This window comes from Nanorana parkeri, unplaced genomic scaffold (genome assembly GCF_000935625.1).
Source record: "Nanorana parkeri isolate BGI_ZX_2015 unplaced genomic scaffold, ASM93562v1 scaffold729, whole genome shotgun sequence".
NCBI classification, from domain to species: Eukaryota; Metazoa; Chordata; class Amphibia; order Anura; family Dicroglossidae; genus Nanorana; species Nanorana parkeri.
In genome coordinates, this window is record NW_017306997.1 from 349,523 (window position 1) to 366,490 (window position 16,968).

At 45.2% G+C, this 16,968-nt stretch overlaps 1 protein-coding gene and 1 long non-coding RNA gene across 3 annotated transcripts in view; both read right to left on the bottom strand.

Annotated features, from left to right (window-relative positions):
* The window catches only part of CLINT1 (clathrin interactor 1), a 78,340-nt gene extending 62,621 nt beyond the window's left edge, over positions 1–15,719 (bottom strand). For both annotated transcript variants that reach the window (XM_018564140.1, XM_018564139.1), the window contains exon 1: positions 15,667–15,719. In XM_018564140.1, coding sequence (XP_018419642.1) covers positions 15,667–15,707 — 41 coding nt within the window. In that variant the 5' untranslated portion in view covers positions 15,708–15,719. The remainder of the gene's footprint in view (positions 1–15,666) is intronic.
* On the bottom strand, positions 5,933–10,381 carry LOC108793194. The gene is made up of 3 exons (XR_001941633.1): positions 10,370–10,381; positions 9,480–9,487; positions 5,933–6,002 (listed from the first exon to the last, which is right to left on the bottom strand). It is a non-coding gene; the product is annotated as an uncharacterized LOC108793194 (long non-coding RNA).
* Positions 15,720–16,968: the final 1,249 nt, after the last annotated feature.

The following is a 16,968-nucleotide window of genomic DNA, read 5'->3' on the forward strand; positions in this document are numbered from 1 at the left end:
CCCCCCCCCCCCCCCCCTCCCCCTCCTTTGACTAAAAATATCATACAGCTCTGCATGCTATGAAATAATTTAACATCCATTAGCAAAACATTTTTATTTTTTTTATTTACAATGTCTTTTTCCCCCACTTCCTTGTTCCCTTTGGAACAAATGATGTAATGTGCCCAAGTGCATCCTTGGAAAGTTACATCAGCAGAGCATTGCTGGGAAATCTCATGAGATATCAGAGATGATGATCCTGAGATGATGTGCATGGTCACATGTCCTAGACACATGTGCCAGAGTTCCAGGAAGTAAAGTGGGACATAGTAATCTGCCCTTAGTAAAAATGGCCACTTTGAGAAATACTGGGGAGGAAAAGAGAAATAAGGTATACAAAGAATACAAAGCCAGCAATGAACCAGTAGTATGTGTTTGTAGATTGCCATTACTAAACATTTCTAAAGGTGTCATTGTTATGTTGAAGATATGGGTAAAGTTCTTCATTAACCTTCATCTGACTCCTACCACATCCCTCTGACCAAATTGCAATAGTGTTTATTTTTTTGTTCAACCATAAATACATTTTGTAAATGTTATTTACTTAATCCTCACCTAGGTGAGGATGACGTAGACACCACATCCCCCCACCACCCCACACACTTTCTCCTGGGATGTCTACATCACACATCCCAGAAGACAGCGTACAAGATCTCGCGCATGCCAGGCACGCCACGGAGCTCTTGCAGGCTCCTGACAGAGACCCACAACGTGTCTGCGCAAGTGTGGAATCTGCACATGTGCAGACCACAACCACAGGTCTCTGGCAAGTCCCACCAACAGACAGACATCCACAGCATGTGCTGAATCTGCCCATGGGTGCAGAGAACTGTGGCTGGTCTACTCAGTGCCACATCTTTTCAAAGATGGCGGGCGAGGGGGGATGGCGCCAAATTGCCAGGCAATACTGGATTCGCGCAGGGGATGAGTATGTTATCTGAGCTCCGGGAGATGATGTTTCTCTTTAAGGAAGGAAGATGGAACTCAAAAGCAAAGGCCTCACCAACAGAGTCCTTGGAGGGATATAGGAGGTGATTTGACTATCCACAATGGAAAATATCAGCTTTGGGTCGACTGATCCTTTAACCACTTGCCATCCGCCCGTAGTAAAAAAACGGACGGACGGCACTGCAGCATTTGCGGGTTGCCGTCTCCAGACGGCAATTTTTTTCTGCTCGCGCGCGCCCCCTAGAGATGGAGTCAGAAACTTTGCAGCATCACTTGCTGGGCTGCTAATTTTCACCATTGCAAACTGTCACGGGATACTCTGTAACTGGATATAGGAGTTGGGTTTGGCGACAGGAAAAAAAGGACATTTAGTGATTCATTAATTCCACAAGGACTGTGACGCCTTGCGATATACAAAAGCAGAGGCTGCTGTGATTAGAGACTCATGGTAGTCATATTGTGGAATAAGAAAAGCAATATTATGTGACGATAACCTTACATTATATGGGTACTAATACTTATCCTGACTGGAGCCTTCCATTAAAGTTATCTTATGACCTAAAAACTGGCAAGCTTACCGCTACTGTTAATGCAGACATCCTGTGGTGCCTCAAGTATTGTGTCCATGTAAAGCCCCTGTCATTCCAGGCCCAGACTGTATACTGGGCCTCACCTTCTGTACAAGTCCCACCTTCTGCAATCCAATAGTTCAGGGGTAGGCAAACTTCAGCCCTCCAGCTACTGTATTACTACAAATACCATTAGGCAGTGCAAAACTCGCCACAGGCATGACTTCCAGAGGCAGATGCATGATTGGATTTATAGTTTCACCAAAGCTGGCTGAAGTTTGGCTATCCCCTGCAATGGTCCAATGTCATAGCTCAAGTGGCCAGTAGATGCCCTGACACTTTACAGATGATAAACATGGCCGAGTCCTATGACACACTAGCGATCCTGTTAATGGAGGCAGGATTGCTAAATAAAGCGATCGCCTATTTCTACAGCATTGAGCACTGACCAAAACCATTCAGAATCTCCCTCGCCAGCAAGGGAGCAGCAGCAGAGTAACACCTTACCGGTTCAACCGGCGTAGGAAAGATGGCTGAGAAGCGATTGGCTTATTTTCTCGTCTAACTATCCTATTGGCCTGCGTCCACAAGCTTTTGGCTTGTGTCGGTGGCATTAGTTTAAGTCTAAGACGCTCCTGAGATTATTCAAAATTCATTGACAGGTACATTCAACCTGCGATTGACCTCCTACTGACCTGCGTCAAGTGGGTTTTCCACCACTACAGACTTATGCAAAAACTGCCTGAAGCGACCAATAGCCTGTTTTCACGGGACCCTGTTGCTGGTGAGCCGCCATAAGTGACCGGACTGCTAGTGTGTCATAGGCCATAGAGCTAAGTTGAAGCTTAGGCCCTGAGTACAGCTTAAAAGAGAACTATGGGGTAACCTTTTTAGCCCATAGTTCTCTTAAGGGTCACGGGAGGACATATGCTAACGTCCTCCCGTGACCCAAAGCTCATTATATAGCGAGCTACGGCTTGCTATATACAGAGAGCGCCGCAGCCGGGATGGATCCCGACAATACTGTTGAGATCCACCCAGCTGCCTGATAGGCAGAGCCCGCTGTACCCGCCGCTTCCCCCGCCCGTTCCTCCAGTCAGCACTGGATGATAGGAGAGGGGGGGAATCCCTAAGGGGAGCGGTGACTGACAGTCACGGCTCTCTGCAGGGAGATGATTGGAAAGTGAGTGAGCGATGGTATGTGTTCGCTCACTCCCCGATCAATAGAGCCGACCTGTGACAGTTTGTCACAGGTCGGCTCTAACTATGAGGATGAGTGAAAAATCACTCACCTCATAGTTCTCCTTTAAGCCTGGAATCGAGGGGCTCAAGATGGACTATTTTGAAGATCACAGGTATCGTCAAGTACCTTAAGACGTCTACGCTTCAACAGTATTGTTAGCGCTGCCAGTATTTAGCACCCGGCAGGTCCAATTTAAGGCAACGTCTTCACATTTAATAAATAGGTTTTTGAAGAAAAAAAATAAATAAAAAGAACCTTCCTTTAAAAAAAAAAAAAAATATGCAGTCTGGATGTCCCCATCTCAGACCCAAGTCTGTTATCAAGTTTGTGAGAATAGCCAAGAAGGCGTTTCTGCATTATTTTTTTTATCTTAAACCCTTATCTATCTAAATTAGAACTTTAAGGCCTGGTTCACACCTGTACGTTTTGTAGCGCGTTCAACGCTCTACAAAACGCTCAAACATGAAAATCCCATTGTTTTCTATGGGTATGGTTCACACCTTGCCGTATTTCAGCCTGTCTGAACGCGCTACAAAACGGCCTACGCCTGAAAAGGTACATGAGCTTCTTTGCGGCTTTTTTGTGGGTAGAAACGCGCGACAAACGCGCATATTCGATACGTCTAGGTGTGAACAGAGCCTTAAGTGCATCGCTACGAAACATTGCACATCAGCCAGGAAACTGGACAAAGATTGACATGACTAGACCTACATCACCTCCAAGCTTTCTTCATAAACAAGCATAGGCTGAAAACTCTGCAAATCATTATTTACAGACACAAGTCAAGGGAAAGCAGACAGATACAATTAAACAAAACAAACTTTATGCTGTTCTGAGCATAAATACAAACTCATTTCCCTTGATATAGCATATATTGTGCTGATACAGCTGTTCATTCCCCCCAACACACCGCCAATGTTCCAAGGTCAGCGTCAGGGATGACATTAACCACAGGAAGTAGAAGATAACAATCATAGCAGCCCTTCACACCCAACCAGTTATGTTTTTCTCATTCGGCTTCCGTTTCAGTACATTCTCCTAAGTGATGCAACAGGTAGAGAACCTTCCTCGTTACACAAAAGGCTTTTTTGGTCAGTTCTAAGGAAGAAATATTGGTCAACAAAGAGGAAGGATATGCAAAAAAGAAAACAATGTGGCTACTTTTCATTGTAACATGTCTTCTTCACAAAGAAAAAAACACAATGATAAACTCTGCAAACTTACTTGGTCAAGTATCATATCATAAACCAGTGCTGGATAAACCCCAGGAGCTGGGTAGTCAATGCTCCTGGAAAATTACACCTGGTGTCTAACTTCTGAGGTTTCCTCTAGTTCTTGTCAATGGAGTTGCCTCCTGAATTGGGCCGACTGGCTCCCAAATCTCATATTAAATTTGTCCACCCCGTTTATCAAGACAAATACATGTATGGGTCTGATGTATTATATGATCGTATCTAAAAAGGAGCACAAGTATCAGCCATTGTAAGACAGGTCTGAAGATAGCAAGTAGATGTTTACCCTGTTCTGTCGAAATGGCCAACTCGTCAAGATCTCCAACTGATGTTTTCACATCCGTTGGAGACTTCGAGGAGATGGCGCTAGTGCGCATGCCCCAGCCTTTGCCTTTTTACAAGCCTCATTGCCTTCCCCATTTGCCAACAGTACGCCTGTGCGGCCTTTGCAATCCTCATCGAGTTCTCCAACTGGCGTTAGTGCTTGCAACTGGCGTTAGTGCTTGCAACTGGCGTTAGTGCTTGCAACTGGCGTTAGTGCTTGCAACTGGCGTTAGTGCTTGCGCCATGGGGTGCCCACGCAGGCGCACTAACGCAAATTAGTGAACATAATCCTGCTCTTGGTTGGCCGCGCAGGCGCAGTGACGAAAGTTGGAATCTCGACAAGTTGGACATCTCGGTAGAACAACCCCATCTCGAAGATACTTAGCTTCCTCAAGTACTGTGGGTTAAACAATTGCCATTATTATTATTTTTTTCCTTTTAGCAAATACTACTTGACCTTTTTTTCATAATACTACTGCTAATCTCCTGCAACTTCTATGCAGCCACTTACTGTGTAAACATGCAATGTGCTCCAGGTTCAGCTGCATTGCCTAGAATTGGTTTGCAGATGGTGATAACAGGGTGACAACGCAAAAGAAAATCTGGAAGCTATAGAAAAGCATGTTGTCACCCTGCAACAGGAAATGCCTGAACAATGGTCTTCTTGTCAGCCTCGCTAGGTGTTAAATAAAAGCCACTTATTTTAAAAGCTGAAAATGACTTTGGAAATTACATTAACGTGTTTAAGCTTCTAAGAGAATTTTGTGCTTGTGTTTATATCTACTTTAATACAGGGGGCTCATTCAGTTTTGTTTACCAGAAAACTTATATTCATTCCACTGAACGGCACCAGTTACAAAAGCACAATGGTTTTCAGTGCAGCTGCTGAAGTCACATTCCGGCAACATGTCAGATGAAATCCTGCATTCTTCACATTTATGAAGAGTTCATTCATCAGTGAACAAGTAGAGAATTATACTCCCACACAGCAGGTGAGCTCCTTTACATATTTATTTATACACACATTTTATATGATAGATACATACATATACACACAGTGTGTATGTATGTATGTACAGGTGAAACTCGATTAGAATATCGTGCAAAGTTCATTTATTTCACTAATGCAACTTAAAAAGGTGAAACTAATATATGAGAGAGACTCATTACATGCAAAGCAAGATAGTTCAAGCCGTGATTTGTCATAATTGTGATGATTATGGCTTACAGCTCATGAAAACCCCAAGAACCCCAAATCCACAACCTCAAAAAAGTAGATTATTACATGCAATCAATAAAACAAGGATTGTACATAGAACAATATCGGACCTCTGAAAAGTACAAGCATGCATATGTACTCAGTACTTGGTTTGGGCCCCTTTTGCAGCACTTACTGCAATTACTTTTGCACGATATTCTAATTATTCGAGTTTCACCTGTATGTTATATATGTACACACAGACTATTAGGGATGCACCAATACCGTTGTTCTCGGTATAGAGTACCAATATTTTTTTTTCCGGTACTCGCCGGGACCAGCATCCGTGGGCCCGGATTATCAGTAAGCCAGGCAACGAGTCATGACCTGCCGCCCGGCTTCCCGATTGCCTGGGAAGCCAGAGTTCTATAGAAAGAACACAGGCTTCACTTCATTTGCAACACTGCAAAGCAGCCTGGCTTTCTGACCAATCAGGAAGCCTGGAGGCCGGTCATGACATGCCACCTGGCTTCCTTATTGGCTAGGAAGCCGGCTTCACATATTGCTAAGTACCCTGGCTTCGCAATTGGCGGGGAAGCCGGCTCCATGCCCCTTCGCGCCACTGCAATCTGCCTCTGAACCGAAGTTCTGGTATTGGGGGTGAGTATCGAAACATTTGGGCACGTAAGAGTACTCGCCTAAATACTCGGTATCGATGCATTCCTAAAATATACATACATACACACACACTCTTATAAACACACAAATATATTGTCATGTTTAGCGCTGGCGTAGATAAGCGCTAGAAGAGCAAAGGGCATGACGGCTTACCGCCTGCAGAGATTTTTGAACGTAAATATACTGCACCTTGCACATGGCCGCACAAAGTATATCCCGCCGTTTTTCTCTGGATGGAGTGACAGGTGCACCGTACAGCAGCCTGTACAAATCAATGGCAGGCTGGTTAAAGCTACAGCTGTACACAGGTACGTACGTAAATCCCACTATTTTCATGCATACAGAGACTTACACACTGCCCTGAACGCAGAGGGCCTGAGTTAGAGCAGCTTGTAAATCCAGGTATGCATGTAAACAATAGGATTTGTGTACATAGCTGAACATCTCCAGCCAACCAGCCTGCCATTGATTTGTGCAGTTTGGCTATATGCTGAAGTACGATGCACCTGTCACACCCAGCCAGAGAAATACGCCAAGATAGGGTGCATTCGCATCAAAATTGGAAGGTACTCGCAAGTCAACGGAGGGTCCGCTAAATTGCCATTGTATGTTCAGATTCATTGCGTTCCGTCGTGTTTTTTTTTCTTTTTTTGGCAAGCTTTATGTGAAGTAACATGTCCTAAGTGGACATACTTCACTGTAACGGCTTGTCATGTGTTGCGTTAGAACATGTTTTTGACATATTCCACTGAAGAAAAAAAAAGTAGCGCATGCTCTATTTTATTCAGCGCAACGTACAGCAACACAGCACAGTGCTGCAGTGTGAAATGTCCTCTTTCACATTCTAATTTTTCGCTGCCCTCGTGTTACCAGCCATTCAAAAACAGATAGTACCGCAATGGATCCAGTGTGATAGAGGCCATACTCTGTACAGCAATGTGCAATAGGCCTAAAAAATAAGAGACGTTCCCTAACTTACTAATTAGAGTAGAACTCCACTCCACTGTCCGAATACAATAGTGCAGCGAGGCAGATTCTCCCATCCATGTTTTTTCTCGTTCATTGTATGGCCAGAAGCAGCTGGTTGACATTTTCTTTTCTTTGAGACAGAATCGCTATAAATTACCATAGTAAAAGATCCGGGGCACTTCAAACCAGGTAAAGAGAGCATGAAATGTTAATGGAGACGTTTACTGCTCTTATGTAAAACTTCCTTTATCATTCACAAGAAGCCGTTTACAAAGGCAATTTAATTGCACCAAAACTACTCCCAGCGATCAGACAACTTGTGCAGCTTTACATTTGTATACAACCTCCCCTTGCACAATAATTACCTTTTTGTTAACACCTCCGTATCACCAATGTGTACAGACAGGTTCTGCCAAATCACTGAATACAATCAGAAACTTCCCTTTCTTGCAGCCCCGATTGTTCAGTACATGTTATTCACCTCCTAAGTGAGTGAACAGGTTCTGCCACCCAAGTGACACTTTAGAGGGCTCATTGTAATTAGCATGGAATGTATACATAGCCAAGGGGGTGGGATGGCTTATTTCAAAATGATGTTTGGGAGGGACGTGCTGACTTTGCTACACTGACCCAACAATGGGTAAGGCGATTGTAGAGGTGTACATGAACTTGTAACAGCATAGTGGAGTACAGTATGAGATACTTTTTATTCATGCTACTTGTACACACGGACTTTTACAAAGCATCTCCAAAGCTTTCTGCCAGCTTCAAACAGCTGATTTGAACCCTTTCTCTGCCACTGATGTAAGGCTTACAGCGCAACACAACTATTTCCAGCTGGCCACGCCAATTCTTACGCGTTCTGCGACAAGCTCAACAGTACCGTCCCCAGTTATGAATGAATGAACAGGAAGTGCTTTACATCACTTCCTATTCATTTATGAGTTTCTAAATGGATAGTAGCTCACCACAGAGGCTTCTACCCATTCATAACTGGATGATAGTAAAATATCTACTGAATGAATGGGAAGCCTCTGTACTGAGTGCTTTCCATTCATTTAGTGCTGAGGCTGCAGAAAGGACTAAGGACTCTGTGTCCTCATCTTCTTTTTCTATTTCAAAAAGGAAATGTCAGGGGTCTCTGAGGTTTTGTGCACGATTGCCGCACAGTCACGGATCACCATACCGTGTTTCCCCGAAAGTAAGACCTACCCCGAAAGTAAGACCTAGCGCTATCTTCAGGGATTTCTGTAATATAAGACCTACCCCGAAAATAAGACCTAGTTCGGTGGTAGGTCTTATATTACAGAAATCCACTAGGTCTTACTTTCGGGGTAGCTGCACATAAACTGAATTTTAAATGTAAAGACCGGCCGCAGTTCCTGGGACCGGCAACAGCACGCCGCCTTCCGGGACCTCGTCCAGTCCTCCTCTAGCCAGGTAAGACATCCCCCGTAAATAAGACCTAGTGTCTTTTTTTCATGCAAAAAAGTGTCTTATTTTCGGGGAAACACGGTAGTGTGAACCTGGCCTCAAGCTGCCTATACATGGAGTGAATTTTGGGCAATCCTGGATTAATCGGCCAAAATTCACTCAGAGGCTGGCCCTGTCTGTTCTTCGACTGAAAAACCGTTGACCGTACAGCACCTGCATCCAATTAGATACACAGGTATTTTGACAGCCGGCGGGGTGGTCAAAAACTTTTGAAGTTCTCTCTAGTTGTTGCCAATGGAGCTGGCTACTAAAAAAAATTTGATTGGACAGACTGGCTCCTGAATTCCATATTCGTCTACCCCTGATATGTACAGAGCATTAAAGTTGGTCCTAGTTACCATCAGCTTTGTATCAAAGTTGGTCGTAGTTACAATCAGCTTTGTATCAACAAACTTTTTGAATTGATCGCATTGTGAATATGGCACAAATAAAAACTACCTTGAACTGTCATACATGTTGAACTTCTAATAAAACTGTTGCAAGGCTTTCATGAATTGGGCACAGGATTGTTTTTGACAGAAAAAAAGTTGCAAATGCCTTACTTACTCCCCTGTACTATGTAATGACACAGAATGACCCCTGCGCACATCTTCCTTGGCTGACATTTTTTTGTACACTCCCCCAGTTCAGGAGAAGAGAGGCTAAACACAAGGTTGTTCGTGCAAAGGAAGACAAGTACATGATTGGCCACCTGTTATTGTGTCATGCTAGAAGGCGTCAGAAAGCAGAAAGAGGATCAAGCAGGAGTCTCTTTACGATCAGGAAATGCTAAAGTCCATACTGACTGCTCCTTCTAAAAATACTAGTAGTCTGGCTGTCATGCTGTCCTGGCAGTCCTCAATTCTTTCTGACTCAGTGACCCAAAACACATATGAGGAGTTTCAACGTCACTCTGAATTCCTTGGCTTCATGCTAGTCGAAGGTTAGAGACTCAATGCATTGCAGCCAGATGATCAGTATGAGTGTCAGACAGGTAGAATTTTTAGGATGATGACAGCACAGGTTTTCTTTCAGCCCATCTAGAAGCATATATGATCTGTAGATGGGGATTCCTCATAGATGATGTCTATCCCTGTCATCACTTTGGTGCATGTGACAAGCAGATGGATTATCTTCTATGGAGTTTCCCTGCCTGAGTAAGGGCTGTTCTACTGGAAACCTGCAGAGGAGGGTGGGGTGAGTAGTGTCTTTTGACACAAAGGTGCAGCTGTCCTTTAAAAGAAACACAAAGCCATAGTCAGGTCACTTCACTGACATCTGCAGCAATGCTTTCTCATGCTGTAGCTGGATGCAATGCTTCTCTATGCAGCTACAACTTGCTGGAGTGCCATGGTCATGGAAACTATAGAAGATGGCCACGCTGCAAAAGTCAAGCGACAGCTGAAACCACTGGAAGCTTGGCGATGGTGACCCTCTTCAGCAACTAAACTTTAATTTGTCTAGCAACATAGATGCCAAGAAGAGCATATTCCAAATGTGTCCACCCCTGACCTAGGACAAGAAAACTATCATAGAGAGGCACCGCTGCTGCAAACCAACAATTATGGGTGCGTGTTATAGTGTCTCCCAACCCCTTCCTGGGCCCAATGGTTTCTTCCACCAACCACTATGACACTGCAGGACAGTGTTACCAACCCAACCCTCCCCAGGCCCAATGGTTTCTTATACCAACCACTATGACACTGCAGGACAGTGTGACCCCCCCTTTCCAGGCTCAATGGTTTCTTCCACCAACCACTGTCACAGCAGGACACAGTTTAGCCCTATCTTGTTCTTTTTTTCCACAAGGTCGAATCAAAGTGACAAAGTGACAAAATCAAATCACCAGCAGCTTGTAAAAAGAACATAGTGGCTAATCACCTCTTCAGTGGGCAATCATCGCTGTCTAACAGTTACAGCTCCCACTGCAATCTAACACTTTAGGGAATGTAGTGTATACCCCCCACCACTGAGCACTGTGGTTCCTCCCACCAGCCACTAAATTACTAAAAGGACATAGTAGTGACATAGCAGGTTGCAGAAGGATCCACAGTGCTCAGAGGGGTACCAGGTATACAGCCTACACTAAGGCTGGGTTCACACCTAGGCGTATCGAATATGCGCGTTTGTCTCGCGTTTTTACAGCGATTCGCGGTAAAAAAAAGAGTACGACAAACGCGCATTTCCGAGGGCTACCTGGCAGTATCCCAACGGATACACGCGCCAAATACGCCCCAAAGAAGCTCCTGTACTTCTTTGGGCGTAGGGCATTTTGTAGCGCGTTCATATGGCCTGTAATACGCCCAGGTGTGAACCATACCCATAGGAAATAATGGGATTTCGGTGTTTGAGCGTTTTGCAGAGCGTAGGAACGCGCTACAAAACGCCCAGGTGTGAACCGGGTCTTATACCTCTGCAAAACAGCAAGGAATTCAACTCGCTGTCTGTCAGAATTGTGAATATTCAACATGCGTGTTCACATGCCAAACACCAAACTGACTGTGTTTTAGAGGACACTAGCAAAGCGTGACCCTTCCTATATATTCCAGTTATTAGGGATGCACCACTTTTTTAAGACCGAGTATGAGTACCGATACCTTTGATGAAGTACTCGCCAATACCAATTACCGATACTTTTTCTTAAAGGGACAGGTCACATTTTTTCTAAAGCAATACAAACTAATGCCTTAAGGTCACATTCTTAATATTATGATTCATGAGATGACAAGGGAGCATGGCGCCGGCTTCCCGGCCAATCAGAATGCCAGGCGCTGCGTCATTACACGGCGCCCGGACTTGCTAGCTTCCTGGCCAATCGGGAAGCCGGGCAGCGTGTCATTGCACGCTACCCGGCTTCCTGATTGGCCGGGAAGTCGGCTCCATGCTCTCTCATCACAAGTGACGAGAAAGCATGGAGCCGTTTCCTGGCCAATCAGGAAACCGGGCAGCGTGTAATGATGCGCTGCCCGGCTTCCTGATACAGGAAGTACTCGTGCTAGGTATCGGAGCATTTGGGCGAGTACGAGTACTCACCCAAATACTCGGTATCGGCACCGATACTAGTATCGGTGCATCACTACCAGTTATATTACTTGTTTCTATGTAATCCTGTAGAGCAATAGGCAAGAGTATTTTTAGCCAATTTGGATCAGGTGACATGCCTCGGTCTGTATGGAAGCAGGTCACTGTACCACATTCTTCACACAGTGACGACAGCAGACTTCTAAGGACATTTCCCATAGACGACGGGTGTGATGCATGACACTGCCAACATGATCTAAACTGCGCATCAATTTCATATATGAATCAATCCAATTTCAGAAATGACACCTTGTACATGACTAAAATGGAACAGGGGACCACTGGTGACTGTGGCACATTTAAAGCAGATCCACAACTAGGAAACGTTTGGATGATTTGCTTTCCTTCCCTACAGATGAAGTTCTCATCCATACCAACTATGGGATAAAAAGTGAGATTGCAGGACACACTGACGGGTAGGGGCATCAGATGAATTAGTCACTTGCCTGGTGGGATTGCATGTAAACAAATTGGGCAGCTGTCACACAAAGATCCATGGGTGGCTCTGTCGGCAACCCTCTGCTTGGCAAAAGCTATTTTTTTCAATTGACTTTTGGCGAAGTAGCCGGCCTGACAATTTTCAGCTGAACTGTGACTGCAGCCAATCAGATGCAGACACAGTGCAGGTATTCAGAAGTTGCTGAAGCAGCAGCTGGCGAATACTAGTGATGAGTCTAGTCTTGGAACAAACCCAGTTCACTTGAGTTTGCCCAAACCTGTTTAAAACTCTGACCGTCACCCCCTCCTTCTGGCCCAATCAGTTGTAGAGAGGAGCATTCCCCATCCCCACCCCGCAGCTATACATCACAAAGGATCGGGGAATGCCCCTGTCAAAATTTTGGCGAGGAGGGGGGGAGTGGCGGTCACAGTTTTGAGTGGATGAACTCAGTTTGAACAAAGCCCAGGTTCACCAGATTCAGGCATGTACTGTACCCTCTATGACTGTCTAATTAAGAACTGCATTTAATAAACGCATTTATTTCAGCATGAACTGAATAACACCCAGCAGAGTGCAGGCTGAATCCTTTATGAAGTCAACTTTATAGAGCTAAAGGACAATCTATAAGAAGGCCACAGAAGGCAAAGTAAAGCTGCAACCACTCAGGTCAAGCAGTACAGGACAAGCTGGAAATAAAGTGGGAATCCCATTAACCAGTTGACATCCGCGGTGTTAAACCCCCTTCCCATCCAGGCCATTTTTCAGTATTCAGACTGAAAATAAGCACTGGCCGTAGATGTGGGTGATGGGATTCCTATTCCGGTAGGAGGAGCCTATGTCTCTGATGCCGTCCTGGAAGGCGACTACAGGAAAAAAAAAATACTCATGTCCTGCCAGCAGACGTTTCATCATCTGACACTTCCGGGTGTGTCAACTGTAGGTCCAACGCAACATGATGTGATTCCATCCACCAGTCCCTATGTCAGCACTGTTTCCTGTGGGAGCTGGCTGTAAGAACCACACAGCGCAGTGCGGGGGAACAGAGCGGGCACCAGACACTCCTAGAAGTGTGCTAAGTGCTTAAAATGCTTCAGTTTCTTCACATCTTCAAGAGGATAAAGTCCAGTAGTCAGCTATTCTTTTCTCTACAGGCAGCACTTACATACTTATCAACCTTTTTATTCCATTACCAGAGTGACTTTAAAATAAGGTGGTTAAAGCAGAACTCCGGTTACACAAATATAGGCATTTTGTGCCTTCCCTTTCTGTTTCCCCGACAGCTGGCCCTACCAGAGTGAGGATGGGGCCCTCAATGTCCTTACGTAGAATGCAGAAAGCAGACATTGGTGAGGTGGAAGCCATACGACGAGCGAAGAGGAGCGGCTATGTGTGACTGGTCGTCCGGTGAGGAGGGAACCTGCACAAGTTAGGAATAAGGGAAATATGTTTGGCTATTTCACACCCCTTAGACCAGGGGTGGGAATCTCCGGCCCTCCACCTGTGCTATAACTACATATCTTAACATGCCTTTGCCTCTGGGAGTCATGCCTGTAACTGTCAGTCTGGCAATGCCTCATGGGACTTGTAGTCTCACAACAAATGGAGGGCCAGTATTACCCACCCGTGCCGTAGACTAAACAAGCATTTACCCCAAGGCTGCTTTGACCAGCCTTGGGTTAAATGCTTGTTTAATCTAGGACAGGGGTGAGTAATACTGGCCCTCCAGTTGTTGTGAGACTACAAGTCCTATGAGGCATTGCCAGACTGACAGTTACAGGCATGACTCCCAGAGGCAAAGCCAAATAGCTAATGATCCTTCAAAATGACAGCTGGCCCCTAACTTTTAAGGTTTTATCTAGTTGTTGTCAATGGTGCTGGCTCCTAAAAATTCTGTAGGTTCCTGGATTGGAGAGACAAGCCCCTGAATTCCATATTAATTCGTCCACTCCTGGTTTAACCCCTACTACCTGGAGGGGGAGACACAAAATGCTTAGAATGAATGGCTGACCGGAGTTCAGCATTCAGAAGGTAAAGCACATTGAAGATGAGGGAAAACTATGCTGCTGCCGCTAATAAATATAAATGTAACTATACAATGTCAGTTATATTACTGCTTCCTGTTTCTTCATTTCAAACACGACGAGCTTCTGGAGGATTAATGATCAAATTCCAAGGTGATTAAACACAAAGGATCATTCCATAGGATTAAAGACATAAAAAAACTGAAGTCTTGCCATTGTTAACTCCTAAACTATAACTGGCAATGTCCTGATTGCTCCCATGAAATATATCAAAACTAGGGCTGCGGAAATTAACGATTAATTTCTCGATTAATCGTTAAACTTTTTGATCGATTCAAATTCTTTTGATCGCTAATGAAAACACTCACCTCCCTGCCGGCTTCCGGGAGTCCCGTCGGATATTACTTCATTGCTGTGCTGTATGTGTATAGGTCAATGTAGTTGGATCTGTATGTGCGTTATAATTAATCAAAATGAAATTGATTAAAAAAATTTGATTAATGGAACACGAAAATGTTAATCAGTACCAACCCTAATCAAAACCGGAGCAGACAGAATCTGGAGCAGTAGTAACCAATGGGACAGGACAGCCATGTTGGTGTCTATTACCCCTGCAGGGCTCATGTCCACATCAGGATGAATGTAGAGCAGCACCATCTGTGCATCATAGAGTGCGACACACAACAAAAACAATGTATGTTCAGTTTTATATGCGCTGAACTGCTTTAACACAACACATGTGAATGCACAAATAATGCACGGTACCGCAATGCACTGGGCTCTTCAAGTGACCTCTGACCCTCTAAAGCTGAGTGACCTCCGACCCTCTAAAGCTGAGTGACCTCCGACCCTCTAAAGCTTAGGAGTCAGGAACACAAATAGTAAATGAAGAGAAATCCAGAAGTCAGATATGAATCTCTGAGGTGTGTGTGTACGACCAGAACAATTCCAAGAAAACCTTGAGAAGGCACAAAGGCGGCCATTGTAGACGGCCTTCTAAAAATGCTCTCTGCCCAGCTGTGTCTGTCTCAGTCCTTTGAGGCACTGACCCTGAACATACAATCAGAACACTTCTGACCCGCATACTCAGCAGCTGGAGATCTCTGGATGGGACACAGAGGTATATTTAATGCGTTACCCCGTCTCTCTGGAGTTCCCCTTCAAATATGTAATATAATGGGGACAGAACAAGCGGTTTCCGGGGACATCTCCAATGCTGGGAGAGGTCCTGAAAATGAGGGTGACCGGGGAGGTATGGATATGACAGGCCTAGCATACCGTCAGTGAAGACCCACAGTGTAATAGGAACTACAAGGCTTGGTGTGGCCTGACAGTCAGGCTATGCTGGGATTATTACATGGCAACCTTGGCGCTGTCAGTGGCCCCCGGGCCGCCATCTGATTCTAGACTGGAGGGTAGTCAGCGATCCCTAGCGCCCTCTTGACTACTTACGCCTTATCCACCAACTCCCGGACCTTCCACATGTTGAGCATCCTGGCTCCCGAACCGTTAGGCGCGTCATGGTAACAGGGTGACGGGTGCGTGCGTCAGTTTGGGAGGTTAGAGCTCAGGAATGGCACCTGACTGACAACAAAGCTACTCCTCACCTGGATGTGGTCACACTGCATGTTTAAAAGTTTGTCAATTTATGTTTTTATGTGGTTTTAACTAATTGGTAAATCAAAACAGGAGACAAAATCTGCAGCTGTTGCCTATGGCAACCAATCAGCATCTCACTTCAGTTTGTTAAGTTCAGCTTTGAAAATGAAAGGTGGATGCTGATTGGTTGCCATGCACAGCTGCTCAAGATTCTATCTGCTCCACTTTTGATATATTCCCCCCTCTGTGTGGTTTTTTTTTTTTCTTCCAAAGGGGAGCGGCTTGCTTTCAGGCTGCCTCTTTCTAATGGAAAGGATGTATAGTACCCTACAGAGGGGGATGTCTCATTCAGCTGCGTAATCAGTAGCTTCAGCCTAAAAAAAATCGCCCCTTTCTAAGAATAACTTTGGCGTCTTTTGAACATACTGAGGAAGTGTTAACGTGAGAAAAATCCAAACATTTTTGAGTTGTCACTAGAGCAAGAGATGAGGGAAAATCATCCAATGGGGACAAATGACAACTAAGATGGGAATTATTCTTACTTTGGGGAGATTTTCTCTCATTTCTTGTTGTTCCTCCAGGACAGAGGGAGCAAAAAATAACCTGACAGGGGATTTAAACCTTCCCTATCCCCCCAAAAATGTTTGGGCTGTTCATACCCTTTAAAACCCCTGTTACGTATTCATTGCTATTTGTGCCCTCACTGCAGAGATTCAGGCCTCGTTCACACCAGACGCAGTGCGTTCCAGCCCGATTTCTGGCCAGAACGCACTGCCTCGCATTGCGGCCGGCTCACTTTTTTTGTGGGGCAGGAGGGGGCGTGGTGGTCCATTGAAGTGACTGGCACCGTAGCCACGCCCTCCGGCCATAATGCGATTGGCCGCTCGGGAATGCAAGGCACATTATGCCTGCGGTCCGGTCTGGTGCAAACAAAATGCTGCAAGCACTATGTTGTTCGCACCGAGTGGCGTGGCTACGGTGCGATTCACTTCAACAGACCGCCACGCCCCCTCCTGCCCCACAAAAAAGTGAGCCGGCCGCAATGCGAGGCAGTGCTTTCTGGCCAGAATCGGGCCCTGCATCTGGTGTGAACGAGGCATTACCCTCTCTGTTTGTCCTGGTGACCATTGTGTCTGGTACCAGAATCGATGGAAA